The sequence below is a fragment of the Anser brachyrhynchus genome (genome assembly GCF_964034855.1).
Source record: "Anser brachyrhynchus genome assembly, chromosome: 6".
Taxonomy (NCBI): Eukaryota; Metazoa; Chordata; class Aves; order Anseriformes; family Anatidae; genus Anser; species Anser brachyrhynchus.
In genome coordinates, this window is record NC_137700.1 from 20,447,740 (window position 1) to 20,468,624 (window position 20,885).

At 47.8% G+C, this 20,885-nt stretch overlaps 1 protein-coding gene across 7 annotated transcripts in view; it reads right to left on the minus strand.

Moving 5' to 3' along the window:
• SGPL1 (sphingosine-1-phosphate lyase 1) overlaps nucleotides 1–20,885 on the minus strand; it is a 55,157-nt gene that overhangs the window by 13,673 nt on the left and 20,599 nt on the right. For 3 of the 7 annotated variants that reach the window (XM_080597356.1, XM_080597360.1, XM_080597361.1), the window contains exons 2-6: nucleotides 8,535–8,700; nucleotides 6,626–6,693; nucleotides 4,554–4,701; nucleotides 2,882–2,961; nucleotides 1,212–1,340 (exon numbers count right to left, since the gene is read on the minus strand). In XM_080597356.1, coding sequence (XP_080453482.1) covers nucleotides 1,212–1,340; nucleotides 2,882–2,961; nucleotides 4,554–4,701; nucleotides 6,626–6,693; nucleotides 8,535–8,700 — 591 coding nt within the window. Of the gene's footprint in view, nucleotides 1–1,211; nucleotides 1,341–2,881; nucleotides 2,962–4,553; nucleotides 4,702–6,625; nucleotides 6,694–8,534; nucleotides 8,701–9,001; nucleotides 9,023–14,204; nucleotides 14,516–15,564; nucleotides 15,586–16,035; nucleotides 16,123–20,885 lie in introns of those variants that run through there. The other 4 variants (XM_080597358.1, XM_080597357.1, XM_080597362.1 and 1 more) reach the window with 4 other exon arrangements.

Sequence of the window (20,885 nt, forward strand, 5' to 3'; positions counted from 1 at the left end):
GGGGTTTAGGAACCCTGAACCCAAGGAGACAGCTCAGGTCACCAGGTGCAGCCTCCTGCTATCGAAGGCAATCACATCTGACATTACTGCACAATCAAGTTGCATCTTCAGTCCAGCTGGAGTTTGGTCCCCACTACTCCTACCATAAGGTTATTCTACCTACCTCCTCAACACAACCAAGCTCCCAATGGGCAGATTAAGCCTATTCAGTGCCAGTTCAGCCCATAAACCCATGTTAACACTGCCTTCCCATATCAATCTTAAGCCTTTGCAGGCCTTCCACCTCCCTGGCATGTTTACAGATGCAACCATGTCACACTCAGCCTCTGAAAAGTCTCATCTGGATTCTCCTCACAAGTGGAACTATTACTTTGCAAGTTATTAAGCAGTCTTTGTGTCACAGTTGCACACAAACACCATGCTAGCAGATAAGACCTCGCTGTCCTGTGGCACCACAGACAGGTAGAGAATGTGGCCTGCCTGAGGAACTCAGAATTCCTACCAAAGAGGCAAACCAGGAGAAAGGAGTGCAAGAAGCCGTGGCTTATTTATACAGTAATAGCTCACTGTACAACTTGACAGCTTTTGTTCTTTGATGAAATTTGAAAACATCAGTGTAAGGGCACACATTTGGACTCTGACTTTGAATTCTGTGGAGGCTTTAAAATTGGTTTCCACCCTGGTAGGCCACACAAGGCTGGAAAGAGAGCTTTCCAGTTGGAGAGGTGACAGTAAGTGCCATGCCCGCTTGATCACGAATGCTTCAAGCTGCTTGTTGGTGACCAGCCAGCCAGCCTTGTCCTCAGTCTCAGCATTCTGGCAGGCTCACAGATTAAACCTGAGGGGAGCTACTCGAAGTGACACTGCTCTGTTTGGCATCCCCCAGTGACAAGCAGGCAGGCTTCTATGGTACATTACACTGGGTCTCTTTTCCTACCGCCAGCAAGCCTGTCTCATTTAAGGGTGTGAAAAAACAGGTGAAGTAAATCATCATTTAAGAACTACTTGGAGTTAAATCATCTCTCATAAAGCTTCCCTGAGAAGAGCAATTACCAACCATCTCCTGGACAGCTATGCTGGCATGGCACCTACCAGAACAGTATACCAGAATGACCTCAGCCTCAGAGCTGGATGGATAGCAGAAAGTGCATTTGCACTTCGAGTCAGAAGTATCCAAATGCTCACGGGGCACTTGAGCACAAGCTACTTACAGCACCACAAGAGTTGGGGCCCCCGTGGAAGAGAGTACAGGCAACCCTCACTACTTCTGCTTCCATCTTCCTCAGACCAGGGAATATATCCGGATGGAGAGGATTACTCCAGGCAAACTCTTCGTACACCTTCAGAAAACAGAGACAGAAAGTTAGTCCTGCAGGTGAAGCCTTGGATTATCAGTGAAGAGGTCCAGGTTTGGGAACTCACTGCGCACAGTATATAAACAGACTATCTGCAGATCTGCAGTACTTTCTCCTGCTGTGAGTACACACCACAAGCAGGGAAGCTATGCTGGGGGGGAGAGGGCTGAAATCATTTGTTTTTCTAGAGCATTCTGGCCTCTGGAATGATTATATAACATAACCTTGTCTTTACAACAAGCAATATTGCTAATGGTTTAGCGATTTTAAAAAGACCACAATTATCTGCCCTTCTTTTGCCCACCCAGTTCAGGTATATATATGCCCTATGACTGCTTTATGCAAAGCAGGCCAGTATGTAGTCTTAAAAATCTTGCTTTGCAGAACTAGTTTGAGTTTAATAGTAAAGAGTAATTCCAAAGCAGCTAGAAAAGCACAGCTGCCCACCCACTCCGCACCCAAAGTGGCCGTGGAAACCAGTATTTCATGCTCATTCTGCAACTGCAGGCTCACAGGATAAGGCTGCAACAGGCCAGTTCCAGCCTCCTGCAGCCGCAATCAAAAAGCAACCACAGGGATGTTGAAAGAAATACAGCAGAATAAACCAGCGAATAATCAGCACAGACAGAGGGAATGTTTCCACAACACTCAATCCAAGGTGAGGCTCCTCTAGAAAGGCTGCTCTGAGCTTTATGCTTTCCCAGAAGTGGCAAAGAAATGTCAATGGGCAGAAGAAAACAGCAATAGCAACCACCCGACAGAGCTCATTACTACTGGTACAAAAGCTGTTCTCAGGAGCAAGGCCAGATTTCCCTTTCTAGTAAAAAAAACCTCTTGCAGTAGATGTACTTAAAAACGGACCTTTGGGCTGTTTAGTTTTCTTTTTTCCCCAGCATTCTCAAAGGAAAAAGTTCCAGACTAGGTAAACAGACCTAACAAAGACTCTACTGAAGCATGCCAGTGCCCCATTGTTGCATGATTTGGACTGCACAGTAATGCCAAACATTTTACAAACTACTTTTTGCTTAAACCAAGACCAATCCTGTTTTGCTTCATCAAGCTGTTCCAAAGCTAAAGTCCTGCAGCAACCCCAAAGCAGGGCAGCCAAGGGTGCTTTCACTCCAGCCTACAGCAACTACACCTGTCAGGGGGCTTGCTGAAGCTGATCTATGGCAATTTTATGCCTCTTATCATTCCCCAAAATAAAAGGTCAGTACCAGCCTCCAATTCACTCAGCTTCTTTCATACTCAAAACAACATCTCATCTGATTGGATTCTAGTTATCTCTATAGTGTTTTCACAGTGACTGCCACTTGGCCAATTTTGCAATGCTCCAACACTTTGCTAATAACTCCCCTTCCACCTACATTCACCCTAGGCTCTGTCCGCAGAGTTGGGCAATCTCAGCTTCAGATCCTCCCTGTTTATCTTGAAAGATGCTGGAATACTGTTGAGGGGTTTCTGGTCACCCTGAAGTTGCTAAAAAATATGTGCAAAGATGCCAAGTTAGACTGCTGGCACTTCACCTTCACAAGCAGACGGGTGAGTTTCTCTTCACCGCTGTACACAGTCCCAGAGACTTTCCCATCCTCCCAACGTACGTCTCCTGAAAGAGAAGAGAGGTGCACACTGGTTGCAAACACAGCCATTCCCAAAAAGCATGCAGAAGAACAAAGAAGTCCCCCCCTAGCAGTTCTACAGATAAGGATTTTGCTTTTGGGCTTCATTGAGGAGAAGCAAGTATGATTTTTGTGCCAGAGAGATAACTCCCTGCAATGCTATGCCTCTGGCAGCTTGCGTCCCATAAACTTAGCAAACTGCAAGGAAATGATGAATAAAGTGCCAGCACATAAAGAGCTAGCCGCAGCAAGCAGTTATATTAATACATAACCCAGCTAATCCCCGTTCACCCTCCCCAAATTGCTGTCCACACAGCCCAACTCTCATCACTAAAGTTACAGTCACATCCAAAGAGCACCCATCACACCACTGAGATGGAAAGGTCAAGGTTGCATTGCTAAAATCTACAACATGGGATTCTTCAGTTAAATTTTACCTAAAACTAAATGCCACTGAGGCATTAACAAATCAGAGCAGGTGGGTGGAACAGCATCAGCGTGCACACCACTTAACAGCATTTCAACCCTCTTAACCAGGTTAGTTTCTGCCTCTAAACACCCAGAGTATTTCCACCTGTATGGTTATATGCTCCCTCCCCAAACTGTTAGCCTCCTGCACAAAACTCGATGGCATCAGCTTCACAAGCATACATAAGGTGAACACAGTCACAATCCAACCCTCATTTCCAAGTAACTTCCACAGAAAACTGCACGTGTGGGAAGGAGGGGACAGAAAAATAAAAAAGGAAGGAAAAGCCCAGAGAAGGAAGGGAGTAATTATTATGAGGGAAAACACAGACAGAAGACAGACGCAGAAAGCAGCACAAACAACATAAAAGTAGAAAAAAAGGAAGTTGCTACAGCATACTCTGTTGCAAAACTCTTCCTGAATTTGGAGTAGATGCACTGTTGTAGCAGAAAATCCCAAGCTTTTATCAGACTGGAGATATGAACAGGTCAGTCATATATTCTCTGGACAGCAAGCCACCCAAATTTGCTCATTAGAAGTAACAGGATGTGAATCAGCGTGGAGATATTTACACCAGGGAGGCAACTCAAATTAACTTTCAGACAGTGCTTATGTGGACTCAAGCCAAGAGGACATCATCGTGGCTTTGCCTTGCCTGAGTGGCATTTTCAAGATGCAAACCACTGGTTTTGATTAAAGTGAGTTTTGGAAACTCCCTAAAAATACTGTTTGGAAGTCCTTTTTGTTAGGAGCACTCCTCGGGGCTTCACAGAAAATACATTTCTGGTAAAAGCTTAACATCAAGGCAACTGCTCAGAAATGCATTCAAAAAGCTTCCTCTGTATTTTCCTTCTCATCTCTCCCATCAGTCAGTATTAAACTCTTGGGAAAGAAAGGGAATTTCAATGTAAATACCCAAATACAGCAGTAGACATTGTGAATACTGACTTTAATCACCTCCAAAAGGAAAACAGGCAAGTGAAGAACATCAGCAGAGCAATATTTAAGATGAAACTGAGAGCAGGCATCATTAGATCTCATTTAACCAAGTAAGTCTAATGCTGTCTCTGAAACAGACCCACCTTTGCTAGGGCACAGACTCAGTCATACCTTTTGAGCTGTACTCTTTCATCTTCTGTAGTACTTCAGGCTGGCTCATGCCTTGTTCCGGCAGCGCTTTGATATAATCTTTTTCATCTTTCAGGAAGGATAAACTGGAAGTGACATCATTCAAGGCCTCATCAATCTTCTTTTGAATCTAAAAAGAAAGGAAAAGCCTATTAACAAAGGTGCTGGCCAGATTATAATTGTTCAACACGTGTGAGATCGAACTCGCTGGCTACTTCCATACCAGCGAGCAGAACAGGTAGGAACTGTTTCAGCTCTGTGACCAAAAAGCATAGCAGAGTGACCGCCAGGCAGTTGAACTCTCCCTTCCCACTAACTTCTCCCACCAAAAACAAGCTGCCCTTCTCCAAAACGCCTCCTGGAATGGACACTTATGCACTAGTCTCTAAACCACTCCAGGAAGCAGCTAAGGGAGTGTGCTAGCTGGCACAGCCCAAAATTGAGCCAAGTAACTGGGATGGATGACTGCAGAATGGGCCACTGCTCAGCTGTGTTTCATTTAACAGCACAGACACCACCACATTCAAAGAGAAATGGTACTCTTTGAGCACTGATAATGGGTACTGATGAGCAGTGGGAACTTGGAGCACCTTCAATAGCTGAGAAAGCAAAGCTTAAGGCAAAAACATTTCATTTTTATCCACCAAACCTTTTCAAGTCACTGTCCATAATTTATAGAAGTCTTCAGATTCATTATATTTCATACCTTGTCTTGTCTACCGTCACATACACAGTTTAGAGAATCACAAAAACAGAAACATTAAAGAAATCTCCCTTACAGGCACAGTTAAGAGATTTCTCTCTTCCTGCTCATACCCCACATGCACCAGGCCCAGACTCCCTCTCAGAAAACCTTTCAAAGCAGACACTCTTCTTCCAGACAACATAGGTGTTGGGATGTTATCAGCCTTAAAGACTTTTGGACATTGGATTGCCTCAAAGTCAAGGCCTCCCATAAGCAACTGATAGGTTATCAGCCTACAAAAGAGTGGGAACAGCACACAGGTAGGGCACGTCAGGAGCTTTACCGTGCTAGCCCTGAGAAAGTAAGCCTGGACAAAACAGAGGGACCCAGGAGATGTCCTCACCTAAGGGGCAGACAACAAATGTAAGCGGAGGAGAGCTAGTAATTACTTCATCTGATCAATGGCTACTCGAGCCAGAAGGTAAAAATTGGGACACATGAAATGGAGATGCTATTCCTTACAGAGGGCTTGGGGAGAAACTTGATAACTGCATCCATATCGAGGTCAAAAGGAAAAAGTTCCTCTTTACTACTTCCATCTGATAAAGTTGCCTACAACAGACCCAGCAACCCCCACACCCTGCCAATTCAACGTGCAAAGCTGCCTACGCATCAAGCAGAAAGGCCAATCGAGTACGATACCATCACGTACCAGGTAAAAGAAACCAAGCTGTGCATTTCTTGAGCATTAAGTTGTTAATGTGCTAAGACTTGCTGACATTTGTAGTTTCAAGTTTTTAAGTAAAAAACATCTCCTAGACACTAAAGCCTGTCTCATTTTAATGATTACACAAGCTTCTGATATCGCTGTGCTATAACGCTAACTATGCTAACAGATAGGAGCTCTGAACTAATCGTGGCCAGTCATTGATTAAAACAATTATCCTTCCATGTTGCACAACAGACGCCTGGCTATCTCACACTTGTTCGAGACATTGTTCCAGAACAACTCAAGTTCATTGTGTCCTCATCTTCCACGAATCAAGTTATTTTCTTGAAATCTAACAAGGAGGGAACACCATTGGAAAATTCTGCCACTGCACAACTCTGCTACTGATTCACTGATACTTGGTGTAAAAAAAAAAAAAAGTGGTACTTTATCAGAGCAAAACTACTATAAAAAAAGACTAGGTAGAAGTTATCTTTCATTAACCAGGCGGCAGCAGATCCAGATCTATACCTTTGGACCATTATGATTACAGTGACATGACAGCAAAGAGGCGCAGAACTGTAGGTTCTCCGAGACACAGCTACACAGGCTAAAACAAGGGCTTGGAGTAACAGTACAAACAGCTGCTCAAATACTTACTATAGCCCCAACAAATGGCATTCTTCTCAGTAGTTTAAAGAACTGTTTTTTAATTCGGGATGTTAAACCTGAAAGACAAGAGTCAGAAGTTAACCTCATATGACTCAACAAACTAAAAACTGACTCGAAGCACAATACTTCCACCCCAACCCATGACAGGCTTGGTATTTCCGATGCAGGCTAAAGTAAAAGTCACAAAGGGGACGTGGAGAGACAGAGCAGTGCATCAGAAAGCAGACAGACCAGGCTGCAGAAGGAACTGGTTTGCACAACAGCAGCCATCTATCAGAATCAGTGGTTTGACTCATTTTCCTACTTTGTTCCTAAGGCCACCAAGTAAAGTCATACAAACTAAAAAGGCTAAAATCTTTCCAAACGAGGCATAAGGAAGGCCAGCACCTGCCTGAATGGGAATTTGCACCCACACATGCAATTTTACAAGGAGAGGGAGTTTGGATTTGCTAAAGACAAGGTCTCCAGCAAAAAGGTAAAAGCTTGTTGAAATTTTTTTCTGCATCTTGAAACCAGGATAGTACAACATGAAAATGTTCAGCAACATGAACCAGGCTCCCAGGCCACGGGGGAAGAAGGGATGGAAGGGAGGACATGGTGTCACCTCCGTGGCACCACACTCTCCCTCCGTCCCTGAGGTGATCGCAAACACCAGAAAACTCCCGGGGTAACTTTAAAGGCAGGAATGCACGCGGGATGACAGAGCTGCTTTATAGCCACTAAGTCCTCCAGGCGTTTCAGCCAAGCACCAGTCACAAGACACTTTCACCAGGAAACAGCTAAACAAGCTTTAAAAGAAAAATCAACCATTTTAGGACTTCCCAATCTTATCTACAGCATCAGCCTTTTTCCCCCCATTTTATATACACTTCAGATATATTTTGAAAAGCTGCAGGAGGACAGTAAGTGCAGTCTGGCACATTCTGTAGCAAATATTTGTTAGCACTCCAAAAATAACTTTTCTGTTGCACATTTGTGTGCAAACTGTTTAATTACAAACATCCACACTGAGGGGAAAAAATAAATTGCTGAAATATCCAGACAGCTTAATTAGACTTCATAATAACTAGTCAATATTTTAAAAATACTGTGCAGCAGTACAAACATTAGCCAAGAACCTATACTGGGCACAAGTTCCCACTATTCACTTACTCTTGCCTTTCAAAAAAAGCCTGTTTGAGGAGCAGAGAGGCACAGACGCTAATTAAAAACTCTGCTGTTTTTAACAAAAATAAGCATAACCCTGAGGCCTGGGGGATCTGCAAAGCACCGTTCTCCTCCAAGGGCAAGGCAGTTATCCCTGACAACCACGCAGAGACAGAAAATATTGCAGGTTCATCAAAAGAGGTCCCACTGAAGAGCTGCTGATATCAGAAATCGCTCAAAGTAGGAACCCGCTCAAAAAAAAAAAAAAAAGCAGCACAACCACACAATTATCTTGGACCTCCTGAGGATGAAACACGTTCCCAGCACCAAACTGAAAGCCTGTTTTCTCCCCCAGGAAGGGAAGCAATCAAGAGCAAAAGCAACCCAGACACTTTGTTAGTGACTGAGCTCCCAGGACCCCAGCTCTTGCATCGATTTCCCCAGGTTTTGAGCAAGGGAGTGTTGTGATGAGTAAAGGGCCCACCCAGAGGCAGAAGGGAGACCGAAGGAACTGAAGGAGATGCAGGCACATTCCAGGCTGGCCTGCCACACCCTCTGCAGGAACGGGGATGTTTCACTGCTTACCCAGGCTCTGACCCTATTTCGGAATAGGGTTTTGTCAATCCTGGTTGACAGCAGAAGGCGTGTTTTAACAGATGCTAAGTCTCTTTTTGCCCCTTTCCCCCCACTACCCGAGAACAACTGTCCCCTCTCCCTTCCCACAAAGGGAAGACCCATTTTAAATACTTACTCTCGGGCTGGAAGAGGAAGCCATGCAGCCATACGGCTAAAAGCGTAGAAGACAAGGTCAACCCAACTAACTGCCAGGGCTCCAGTCCATCACAGCAGGCGTTCACAAAGCCCGTTGCTGTCTCCCAGTACACCTGCAGGATTTCCTTGTAGGTAGAAATGGCATCCTACACCAAGGGAAACGAGACAGGCATTAAGAAAAGCTCAAACACACACAAACAGGGCATCAAAAATGCTCAAACGACAGAATTCCCCTCTGCTGGAGTCTATTGAGGTGTTTTTCAGTACACAGACCCCTCTTGCTTTCCCTAATCCCTGTGAAAGGAACAGGTAGGACACACTGTCACTCATTTCCAATTAAAAACCACTGATAAAAACACATCCTTAGAGACTTCAGAGCAAAGAGCCACTGGCAGACGAGCAGGATGCTCAAGCTTCACAGTCCCAAGACGCACCACCAGATCTTACCATGGCCCAAGAGAAGCAGCTGTGTTATCCACAATATTCCTCTTTCCAAGGAATTATCTGCTCAGGTGGCAAGGGAAGACTGAGCTACCACCATTCACCATGTACCACCAGAACAGGGCTATTTAAGTACCTAGAGCTGGATTTTTTTTTAAGATGTGAGTACTCAGCAACTCCTCAGGGCTGAGATCTAATTATTGCATTCCTTACAGAGGAAGGACAGCAGAGGCAAACGCTACTGGAAGAAAAGAACACCAGAAAACTGTGATGCAATCATAATTACAATATTAAATTAGCAATCACTGCCAGGACAGAGCCCAAGCACCTACTAATCAATAGCTTCCAAGCACGCCATCTTCAAGCCTAGGAGAACAGGGTGGGGACAACAGGATGCACACAAGGGGGAAAGGTCATTTCCCCAAAACAGGGGGTCTCCTAAACAATTTTCTGTGGGGAAACAAGCGTTCTAGGGATGAGAATGATCCAGGTAGTCACACCTCGTTGGGTGCTACAACCAGATAAAAGTATTTTGGAATCTTCTTCAGCCCCCAGAGCACTCTGCCCAAGCCTCCTCCCAAACCGTGTTCCCCAGTTTTGCTGGAGGGCCGTCCAGGGGAATGTCCAGCACTACAAAAGAGAAATACAAATCCTTGACACTTACACTGTCAGAACCTTGGTGGGTTTGGAGTGCCTTACAAAGATGGATAAACCGCTAAGGTAATAGCTGCTACAACTTCCTTCTCAGCACCCCGCACAGATCTCACTTCTGGGGCAAGTTACCAACAGAAGCAGCATTTAGTTGGTTTTTTGGGTCACCCTTAGGGGTGGCACATCACCTCCAACTCAAGGGGAAAGGCTACCAGCAGCTTAAAAAGGCCAAGTGCTTCCAAACAGCCACAGGAGAAAGGCAGGGTGCCTCACAAAGCACTAATGAGCAATCACTGCTTTGGAAAAGCAGTAAAATACACGTGAGAGGATTGAAAAAACACTAAAGCAACCCAAATGTAAGGCTAAAACAAAAAAATCTGTCGAACAAGAGTGCCAGCCCACTGCAGAGGAGTATCATCACCCTTGCCCCAGCACAGGGTGAAGGAGAGGGACTGAACAGCGCAAAGCCACGGGGAGGAGCAGCCCCGAGAAGCCCAATTAGCACCCGTTTGCTGGGCGAAGGGCAGTTTAAGAACACACCAGCCACTTCTGCCCGAAAAAAGGCAGCCACACAACCCGCCGCAATTAGGCCACGGCTTGTTCACGCCCAGCCCTCCAATTCTGGCACCACGAAGATGATTTAACGGGTGCGTTTAGGGGAAGGTCTGCCTTTTCCGCTAACCAGAGGGACTTCTCAAGTTTCAGCGAGCCTGCGCAGCTTTCTGGGAGCAATCCTTGCAAAGGAGTGCTTAACCAACAGGGACAACGTGTCCTGTAAACGCAGGCTGCTCGACTCCAAACTCGCTGCAGACATCCCCGTGCTTCGCTCGGGATCATCTGAAAGCTGTGACACTCCCGGATGCAGCTGCACAACCCTGCTTCCTCATCACTGTCATCAGGAAAAAAGAAAAAGGCTCAGGTTTGTAATGAAGGCATCACGGCAACACACACAATGACCCATCTGCTTTCTGCTCTCAGCCTGCTGCAAACACCAGGCAACATGCCTCAGCTAACTTTCATGTTACCGGGATGTGAGACAAAATATTTTACCTTAAGTATGCACCGAGGTAAAAGCACGCACACCAGCACTGCTATGTGGTAACCCAACGATGCTACCAAGCTTTGAACAAACGAGAAAAGATCTGTGATGTTAATGCTAACCCCAAGGATTTCTTTCTCTTGGGATCGCTGCAAAGAATAGTTTGAGAGAGCAAAGCTTTCTCTGTACCTCTCACTTTCTCCTTCAGTCATTTCATACTTACAAGAGTTTAAAGGGCGAGATTGATCGAGTTAGGAGGATACTGAAAAGAAATTAAGGCAACAGTGCAAAGTGGCACGGGGAACTGGTTAGCTATGCAACGGGATTTCTCAGCACTCAGCGTTTTTAAAGTGCTCGTTTGCCCCCACGTATCCACTACGACACAAGGCCTCTGTTCTCCGGATTGCTAACTTAACTCCAAAGGTATCATTCAAACATGCCCTGGTTTTATTACCCCCAACAACGCGTGATGGTAGCCTCGCTGCTGCAGCTCCACGCTGCTTCCTTATTTCACAGGGAGGAGGCTGGGGTAATAAATGCCTCCGTTTAGCCCAGCTGTTTTAATTCTTTCCCCTCCGGCTCTGGAAGGGCCCCTCACACTGGAGTCAAAAGGCAGGTTTGGCACCCAGTCTCCAGTCTGGACTCCTGGGGAGACATCACAGCTCCGAGACCAACCTGACTGTCACCTGCTGGGGGTACGGCACCGATTTGAGACCCACCAGCCGTGCCCAGAAAACTCAGGTTCAGCACAGCAGCTGACCACAGAATCTTCTGGGTTGGAAAAGACCAAAATCATCAAGTCAGCCCTCAAGCTGAGTCCCATCACCCAGCCACGTCCCTTACTGCCACGGCGATGACTCCCCGGCTTCATACACGTCCACTCCCCAAGGACACAGGCATTTCGCAGTTATTTCCTAACTGAGCTCAGCCAGAAGAAATGCTGGCCACGTGCAATAAGCAGAGATGCAGTTTCAGCTCTGTGGGATTAGAACATCCCTTCGCCCCTGCCATGACCGCTTCCCCAGCTGGGCTAAAGACACTGAGCTGGCCTGATTTTAAGTCAATACACAGGGCAGGATTTCACGTAAGATAATAATCTACTTATTTGCGAAGATATCAAAACAAAATGGTTTCCCTTCCCATTACTGGAGAGCAGACAAGTTGGTTTTATTTCCTTAAAAGACCCTTCCCCCCACAAAAGCTTCACCAGGCAGGATTATTCTAGAAGTTTAAAAGCCTTACTTATGAGCACACTGAAAAATAAAGGGGAAAACTTCCACTGGAGGATTTATTTCTAATTCTCAGAGCATTACGACAGACCCAGGTATTAGATAAAATACTAATTGCTATCATTAGGACTTGCAGTATTCATTTGTCCTGGTATTAATGCACTCAACGACCCAAGCAGTTTACATGTTGAATTTTTAGCTCTACAGATTAGGAATATATCCTTAGGACTTTACTTCTAAAAGCCATTAGCCAGCTGAGCTGTTCCAGGGATATAGCACTTACGCGACTACAAAAGAGGACAAATTAACTGCAGTAATGCTCTTCTGTCCCAGATGATAGAAAAGAAAGAAGGGAAAAATTGCCAAAGCTAATACGAGCAGATTTTGTAGTTTTGCCAGAACAGCATTTCCTTGGCTAAAAGTTAAAGGACTCAAATAAGCCTTAACAAATAAAAAAAAGAGACAGAATGGCAATATACTGGAGAGCCTCACACTTCTGTTACAAGTGCCTCCCCTTTCTGACACTGTAAAGTGGAAGCACTGTAAAGTTTACCTGTGGGAAGAGTGGGAAAAAAGTCTTATCAGCAGAATCTTCCTTCCCCCAGGACAGTATTTAAAGTGGGAGAGAGAATAAAGGAGCTTTTAAAGGCAAGTTTATTTTAAGTAATAGCATGAATCTTAGGCTGACTGTGAGAGAAGGAACTGCTAAGACCAAACCACATCCTCAGCTTTTGGAGTCCGCACACTTCAGTTAGCTGCAAATCAGCCAGTAACAGTATGAACAGCACAGCATTTGTTACCCTGCCTAAATAACGCGCCTGAGCAGGCGCCTGGCACCTCCAGCCACCTTCTGGCCTCGGTGCCAAATGCTGAGCAAGGAGAGCCGTGGCTGGATGTCAGCGGTGCCTCCTGCGGACGAGGAAGACCAGCACAGGCTCCTCGCGCGCTCCGGCCACGTTCCCAGCCCAGGAATCCTGCCACCAACTTCCCGTGCCCGAAGCCTAACATTTGGGTTTGCCATTTGTCTTCCCTCGCTGGGACGGAGGTGATGAGCGAGGCGGCGTGCCGTGCGACTCAGCACGTAGTAAATTAAAGGGCACGAAGACCACTCACAGCAACTGCGCTGCCTGGCGAAGCCCGGCGAGGGCAGCGGGCAGAACACACGTGTTGCTGCCACAAAGACGGCTTGCTGAGGTCCCAACCAAAAATATGCTGCAGAAGGACAGCCAATTTGCTTATTTATCACGCACCTAAGGAGGAGGAAGACTTCAATTAGCTGTGCCTGAGCTAGCACCTTGCTGCCGGTGTAAACCCGGCCACAAAGGGCACGTCGGACCGGCACGACCGCAGAACCGGCTGGGCCACGGCGAACACCAGCCTCGCAGCCTGCAGCCAGGTTCCTGCACGAAAAGGGGTGGTTGAGCAACGCCATCCCTGTCTCAGGGTGCGAGTCACTGCACGCGCAGCGGTTTGGTTCGCGCTTGAGTAACAAACGTGCTCCTGTGTCCCTCCCTGCCACCCCCAGCCCCGGCAAGGGTGACAAACACCTTTACGTAAGCACCAGGCACACGGCGTTTGTTAGCCAGCTCCTCATCACAGCCTGAGTTTTTTTAGCATGTTGCCCCCCACAGAAGACATGGGGACACGTGGTGACAGCAGACAGAATCTCTCAGAAATCAAGAATCGTGAACCTGGAGCCACAAGGGCTGAACTCTGGAAAAAAAAAGCACATTCAGGTCATGCATATCTTACTGCAGCTATCTGGTACCAGCAGCTTCTTCTGGGTCATGTTTTCCACTGCTGCCATACTGAAAGCATTTTTTTTCCCTCTAGTTGGTTGTCTCCCCCCGCATGCACTGTGTATGCAAAAGGAATGTACATATACTACCCCACCAGCCCTGAGTTCACGGGGAGTGGCTAGAGACTGGCTAATTATAGCTTCAGCACAAAAACAAACAAGGCAGCAACTCCGAGTAAGACCGGCAGCACCCCTGGGCTCTACTGCAGAGAGGAAACATAAAACTCTCAAAACAAGATGGAAAAATGCTGATTTGAGGCTCAAAAAAAAAGTGTAGTTTTACAAGAGCTCAAGGGACTTTCCAAATGAGGTGCAATTCAGATTTCACATGGGGGCGAGGGAAAAGAGAAAAAAACAACACAAAGAGCAGTTATTGTGAAAAGCCTACCAGTTGCTCCCCTACAAAGCCAAGAAGAAACTAAGCAGTGCTTGAGAAACAGCCTTCCGCTGTGGAGCAACAGCATTTAACCCAAAACACACACAAGATGTCACCTCTTGTCCACTCTGCTCTCTACGACAAATGGATTTACAAAAGCAAAGCCTGCACGTCTCGAGGCGTGCTCCAGATAGCACAGGTCTCAGATGGGACTGGGTTCACTCAATATAAACCCATTACAGCTCTCCCTGGGGGTCGCTGGCTCCGCGGAGGTGCAGTTTCTGCGAGGAAACATCCTCCCAGCCTCCACAACAACGAGGACGAAAGAAGGGCTCAGTACTCCCTGGGCTGGGGCTCATCTGGGCACATTTGTTCATTCCTCTGCTTGGCACCCTCTCAGATGCTGATCACGCAGTCCTTTCTGCCTGCCTTCTGGGGAACAAAACGGGTATTTATGTGAAACATTCGGCGAGTAGCTCGGTGCCACGCAGAGGTACGCGAAGCGCTGGAAGATAAAGTCGTGGCGGGGCTGTTTGAAAGCAGCCGATGGCACAGCAATTGTTCTGGGAGCGGGCAGCAGAGAACAAAGGCAGCACCGAGCCTGGCACAGCTCCCCGGCGGGGTTATGCAAGCAAAACCACCGCTATCAGCACAAACCAAGCACCGCTGTCATGCACAAAGGGTCCTTTCCTTCACCACAGCACTGGATCCTTACCGATCCCAGCAAAGCACTATGCAAAACCCTTGCTCCTCACATACCCTTCCTGGTTCATGGCACAATGGGTGCCCCATGAGTGAGGGTGGGCAAAGCAGAGGGAAGCTCTCGGCACACAAAGGCTTCCAAGAGATGGCAGCCCGCGAATTTCTAGGAAATGTAAATCTTTGCTGCTAAGAGTATCGCAGCCACCCCGCCTGCTGCTACACCGCCGAGGAGCCAGACCTCAGATTCATCTCGTGGTCCAGAGACAGCACTAACACATGCTTCAAAGCCTGTGCTAACCAGTAAAGGCCATCGCCATTTAGCCACTACACGGAGATTTCCGACACTGAGGCCGACTCACATGTGGAAGGGAATCTTGTCAGCCTCCTGGAAGCAGGGAATGAGAACAGGTCAAAAACACACAGCGGAAAAAAACGGAGCACAAGCAGGTCAGGCCTTCCGAAACAACCCTCGCCGTGGGGCAGGCTCTGCAGCGGGCGAGCACTTTGAAACTGCTTTTTGGTTTTTGTTTGTTTGTTTGTTAGTTTTTTGCCAGAATGGTGTGGTTGGCACCAGGGGCAAGCGACATCCACAAACCCGTATCCACAGAAATTTTCGGCCCTACCAAAAACCTTTCGCCAACGAGGGTCGCAGCAAGGTTTTGATCACAACCATAGCCAAACTGCTGGTAAATAAATGGGATGATGAGGTTCAATGTAACATCACCAAGGAGCAGAAACAGGCCAGAGAATGGGAGGCGAGGACCGAGGTGTCACCTCCATCAGCGGGGTCAGCAGATCCTCAGGTAGAGGAGAAGCCAGGAACCCTGTGCTTAGGAGGCCAGAAGCACACAGTGAATGAGGAAAAACGAGATTTTTCCTCACTGAGATAAGAAAGTTCCCAGTGCCAAGCAATCCCTTGTGCTGGGGGCACGGGCAGGATCACAGCCTCGCGCCACAACTCGGGAGAAACACCGTATTTCAGAGAAAGCTCCAACCCCCAGCACGCCACCCCCGAACCAGCTTTCCCCAAGCCCCCGCCTGCTCCGAGGACCCAAACCCCGAACCCACAGCGGCCTTCCAGCCCCGACACCCGGCTGCTCTCCCCCGGGGAGCCCGCTGCGAGGCCCCGCGGCCGGCCCGCCGAGGGGCGCTCCCTGCCGGGGGCAGCGGCCGCCCGGCCTCCCCTCAGCCCCCGGTGCCCCGGCGGCAGCGCCGCCCGCCCGGCCCCGGCTCCCCGCCGCTCACCATCGCCGCCGCCGCCTCCTCCTCGGCCGCCGCCGCTCCGGGGCCCGGCCCCGCTCGGCTCCGCCCCGGCCCGGGCCTCCCGCACCACAGCGCCCGCTGCGGGCCGCGCCGGGGAGCAGGGCCCGGGCCGCTCCGCAGGGCGGCCGTGGGGAGCACCGTAAGTGCCGGGCGACGAGGAGGAAGGGCCGTATCTCCCAGTAATGCCCCCCGGAGGAGCCTCAGCCCCTCACACTGAGCGTGTCTGCACGGCACGCCTTGCTTCCTCAGAGCTGGGCCAAAGCCTGCAGTTATTCGATGCCCTCCAGACCTACGCGCTATACATTGGCCTCTCGGGTCACGTTTCCTAACTCAAGGCACTCAGGTTTCTTAAAATGAACTCAAAATCTCGTTAGTCAACAAGACAACACGGCCCTGCTGCAAAAGGGATACATCCAGCGGCTTGCACAGGTCCCTGCATGGCTTTTATAATGTTTGCATTTGACCTCCTGTGCCTTTGTTTCTGCAGGGTTTTGAAAACAGTGCACGGGCATCAGCTCCGGGCATTCCTGGCTAGTGCAAATATTTAACTCTGCTGTATTAAACCATTTCATCAGCTGTCACTGTGCCATCCAAGCTGTCTCTTCACAGACGATGGCATCTTACATCAGAGACAGCACTTTTATCTCAAGAAAACTGCCCTCATGGGATTGTTTTTAGAAGTATTTGTAGCTATCAGATGTTCTTTTTAGCAGGAGGGAACAAACAGATCTGTTATTAAACCACTATCAGATTCACAAAGTAGGTCTTCATCGTGTGCACTTGGCAAGAAAGTCTAAGGCAACTCCAGACCTGCTGTACTTGCTGAATCAAAGAGCACTGAGGTCCTCAAACTTTCACAAAGTGTTGATGTTTGGAAAAAATATTATTTAAAAAAGGTCTAAATAGCATTTAGGGTGCAGGAAGAAATCTTGTTTCTTAAAACCTCAAAAGCCTCTTAAGGATGCATCATCACAAATCTTGTTCGGCTTCACACGTTTCCACACAATGCCAGGAAGCAGAGAGCTTGGTTTGTTCAGTTTAGCTAAACACAGGTAGAAAGGAGTGTGATATCTTGCTATAAACCCAGGGGTGGGGAGGAAGGGACAGCAGGGGGGAGAGGAGCCCTTTCAGGAAGGGGACAATGGTGGCATGGGAACAAACGGATGGAGGTTGGCTGAGATCTGGGAAAGGGCTTGCTGCCGCTGGAGAGCTGAGGCTCCGCAGCAGCCTTTCTGCGAGAAAAGCAGGGACAAAAAGCCCTGATTTGTAGGTGAAGTTTTAGATGTTATGAAAGGATGGAGTTGCTGGCACAGAGAGGAGCCTGGACTCAGTTATCCGATGAGTTTGTTTCCCCCTCCATGTCCCTGATGCTTTTATGTGACAACATAATGTATGTTCCTATACAATAAGGTCTCTCAGTGCCAGGTCTTGCTACTGCTGTAAGAAGCCACTTAAGTGTAAACCCTGTGGATGCCATTTGGGGAGTCAGGAGCACAATCATTGCCAGATAACTCACAAGCCTCAAAAGCCAGAGCCACTTTCTCCAAAGCACATTACAAAGGACAACAACTTCCTCACAGCCTTCAGTCCAAGCTTAAGGACCTCGCCTTGACACTGGAAAACTCACTCCATGGAGGTTTTCCATGCGCAGAGAAGGGAGCTGCCTCCCCAGGAGCACCCAGCACTCCTGCCAGCATCGCCCTTGCTCAGGCAGAGGTTTCACACTCTCCTTTAAAGGCTGGCTTGGAAAAAAAAAAAAAAAAGGGCTGAAAATTTAAAAAAGGGGGCAAACATTTCCCAGATCAACCCAGCAGGACATTCACCATTTACAAGGAGGTTCATGCTGCCTGCCTAAGCACATCACCACTGCATTAAGAAACAAAAATCAATAGTTAAATCAGCAAAGCTCCAACCACTGTTCTCAGGCACAAGGCACAGTAAACCTGTGCTCTTAGCGAGCAGCATTGCTCGCCAGCAGGCAGGAATTACAGCCTCTGCTCCAGCCAGCCATGGCCTGCAGAAGATGGAAATGAGAAACACATTGGCTTGCTAGAACAGACCACGACATACACGCTGCGTCTCACCCCAGCCTCATTTCCTCCCCATACATTCCCTGCTGATTGACTGGAGACCGCAGTATGCGATGCTGGGAAGTCGCTCGCAGCACCGAGCCGCTGTCAAGTCAGCAGATCTGGACCTCCAAGGGTTCCTCCGCCGGCCAAACCCTTTGTGCCACCAGGGCAGGAATCCCGAGCACGCGACCACATCCTCAGCCCCAGCAGCCGGCACAGCCCAGGGACCCAGCCCTGCCGGAAAGGGTCCTCAGCACGTTCACACGAGGGTTTCAATTCCACAACAGGGGTGGGGGGCTGTCTCATTTGGTTATTGAGCAGAAACATGCTTCTGAAGTAGGAAAGCAGCACCGATAACATTAAAGTCACGTGCACTGCCCGCTCACGTTGTTTTAGCTGAGGGCAGAGTTGAGGTGAAGCAGCCCACCAGGCAGGGTTCACCTGCTTGTCTGGAGGATGTGAAACACCGAGGAGGGGATGCCACCCTACTGGCTTCCCCTGCCTAATCACAGAACAGAGGAAATGCCGCACTGGTCGCTCACAGAGCCATCAATAACTAGCACAGGGCAGATACTGACTGTGAGCAGTTCATCAGCTAAGCAGGCCACATAAAAACACAACACAGTTAATTTGATCATTTTAAGGAAAGAACCTAACTATTTAGAAACAGAGAGTAGAAGCAGCAAACTGCGTTCCCTGTTTTAGTCTGTACAAGGCCCACATTTCCATCAGAGCAACCATGGTGTTAATGCAGCCCCAATCTCACTTCTGCCATCATTTGGCACATTTTGTTAGCATGGTTGTGCACGAGCAGAGGGCAAGAAATCAACAGGAAGGGCCCTTGCAATGAAAGCATAAGCAAGGATTTACATAGAAACCATTATATCTGGTTTAACCTAGAATTTTTCAGTTGATTTTTTTGATTTATAAGTAAATGGATCAAGAATGGTAGCTATATTCTACACTAGCAAAACTCCTTTCCTGTAATCTTAATTTATGCAACTTTATATTGTGCACATATGGGCTCAGTTCCTCAAAATGCCATAAAATATTCCTATTTGGCAGACAGCATAGGTTCTCATCTTATAGAAAATTGCTCCAAAATTGGTGGAATTAAGAGGAATCGCATTCCTTTTCTTGTTTTCTAGTTGCTCGGGACACAGAAGCAACTCAAAGTGCTGAAACGCGAGCCCTTGGAAATAAACATTTACATTATGCCTTTTGTGTACGCAATGAGAAACACAAAACTCTGGCTTTATATGAACTCCACAGGAGTTAAAGAAAGCCGTGGGATATATTTTCAACATTTTTACCCTAGAAAATTTAGGAAATGACTGCACTTTGTGATTACAGCTCAAGATCAGGAAAAGGCAAGCCACCCAAAAAGCAGCAGCTCTGTAGGAGGAAAAAAAAAAAAAAAGGCGATTTTCCTCCCCCTTTTCCTGTCCAGTTTTATAGCCCTACATGTAGTTCCCCAAATGAATCTTTTTCCTGCTGCTGAGCTGCAGATTGCAGCGACCAACATTTCCCAGCCAGCCTGGGTGTTCCTTGCAAGCATTTACCCCAGCGCTCCCCCATGGGGTTTTTGGCGCTGCCTATAGCCATAATGCTTTAGGTTTCCATTTCAAGGGGGTGGTCCTGCTGGAAGGATCCTGCCCCAGTTCGCATCCACAGAGGTGTCTGAGAGCCTCTCGGGAGGTGACACCTCGCTGCAGCGCTCCGGACTTGTCCTAGTGCCACCACTGTGCTGTCCTCTGCTGAGGATGCTCTGGGTGCAGGAAGCTGAACAAGTCCCCACCCAGAGCAGGGGATTTTTTGGTCGTTTACACATCCGCCTTGTTCCTGTCACCCATTTAAGGCAGCAATGGGGAACAAAGCACCAACATCTTTGTTCTGCCATCAGCAGCAGTATCAGCGCTGCATCCTGGTGGCAAGCTGGCTCACGCTGCTACAGGGACACATGCGGGCTGTGATGCAGAAAAGATCTTAATTACACAGCACCGGATAACATGCCAAGGTGCATCAGAAGAGATCCTCATGCTTTCTGCTGGCTTTAGGCGTTAGCACTCGCAGAAGCTATGTGAGTGATGGTGTTTCACCAGCCTGAGCACCAGGATCCAGCCCTGGTTGGAGCAATGCCATGAATTACCATGTCCTGGCTTTGGCCAGCTGTCCAAGCTGCATATTGTCAAACTAGAAAATAAATAGTTTGAGGTGATGCTAACAAGCGATGCTTCTTGGAAGCTGCAAAATAAACCTGAAAAATAAACCAGACTTGCCACCCTTTAAGGGGTTCCTGAAGCCTAATAAGCCACACCACCATAACCAGCACAAATCCTGACCGGCTCCTGGCTGAAAAACCACCCTCAAAAACCACGCACAGCTGAAAAACCACACACAGCAGTTCCTCCGCCTCACCCTACCCCCAGCAGCCTCCAGGCAGGAGCACCTAACACTGAGCATTTCATTTTTGCCAGATTTCCAGTGCAACACAGAAGGATTTCAAGGTCTATCGTCTTATACCACAGAACAGTGTTCCCATTCAAGTCCCAATTTTATCCATTTGCAAATGCTTTTGCACCTCATCACACACTGAGGTGTATTAGCCCAGGGTTATGATTCAATTTCCAGCTCACGCACTTGATAGATTTATCACCTCGAGTGGGATTTACACCACGGTTTTAGGAAGATGCAAGACTTCATTTGCACACAGCAGACAAAAAAACAGCCCTTCCATGATATGGACTGGAAGACCTGCAA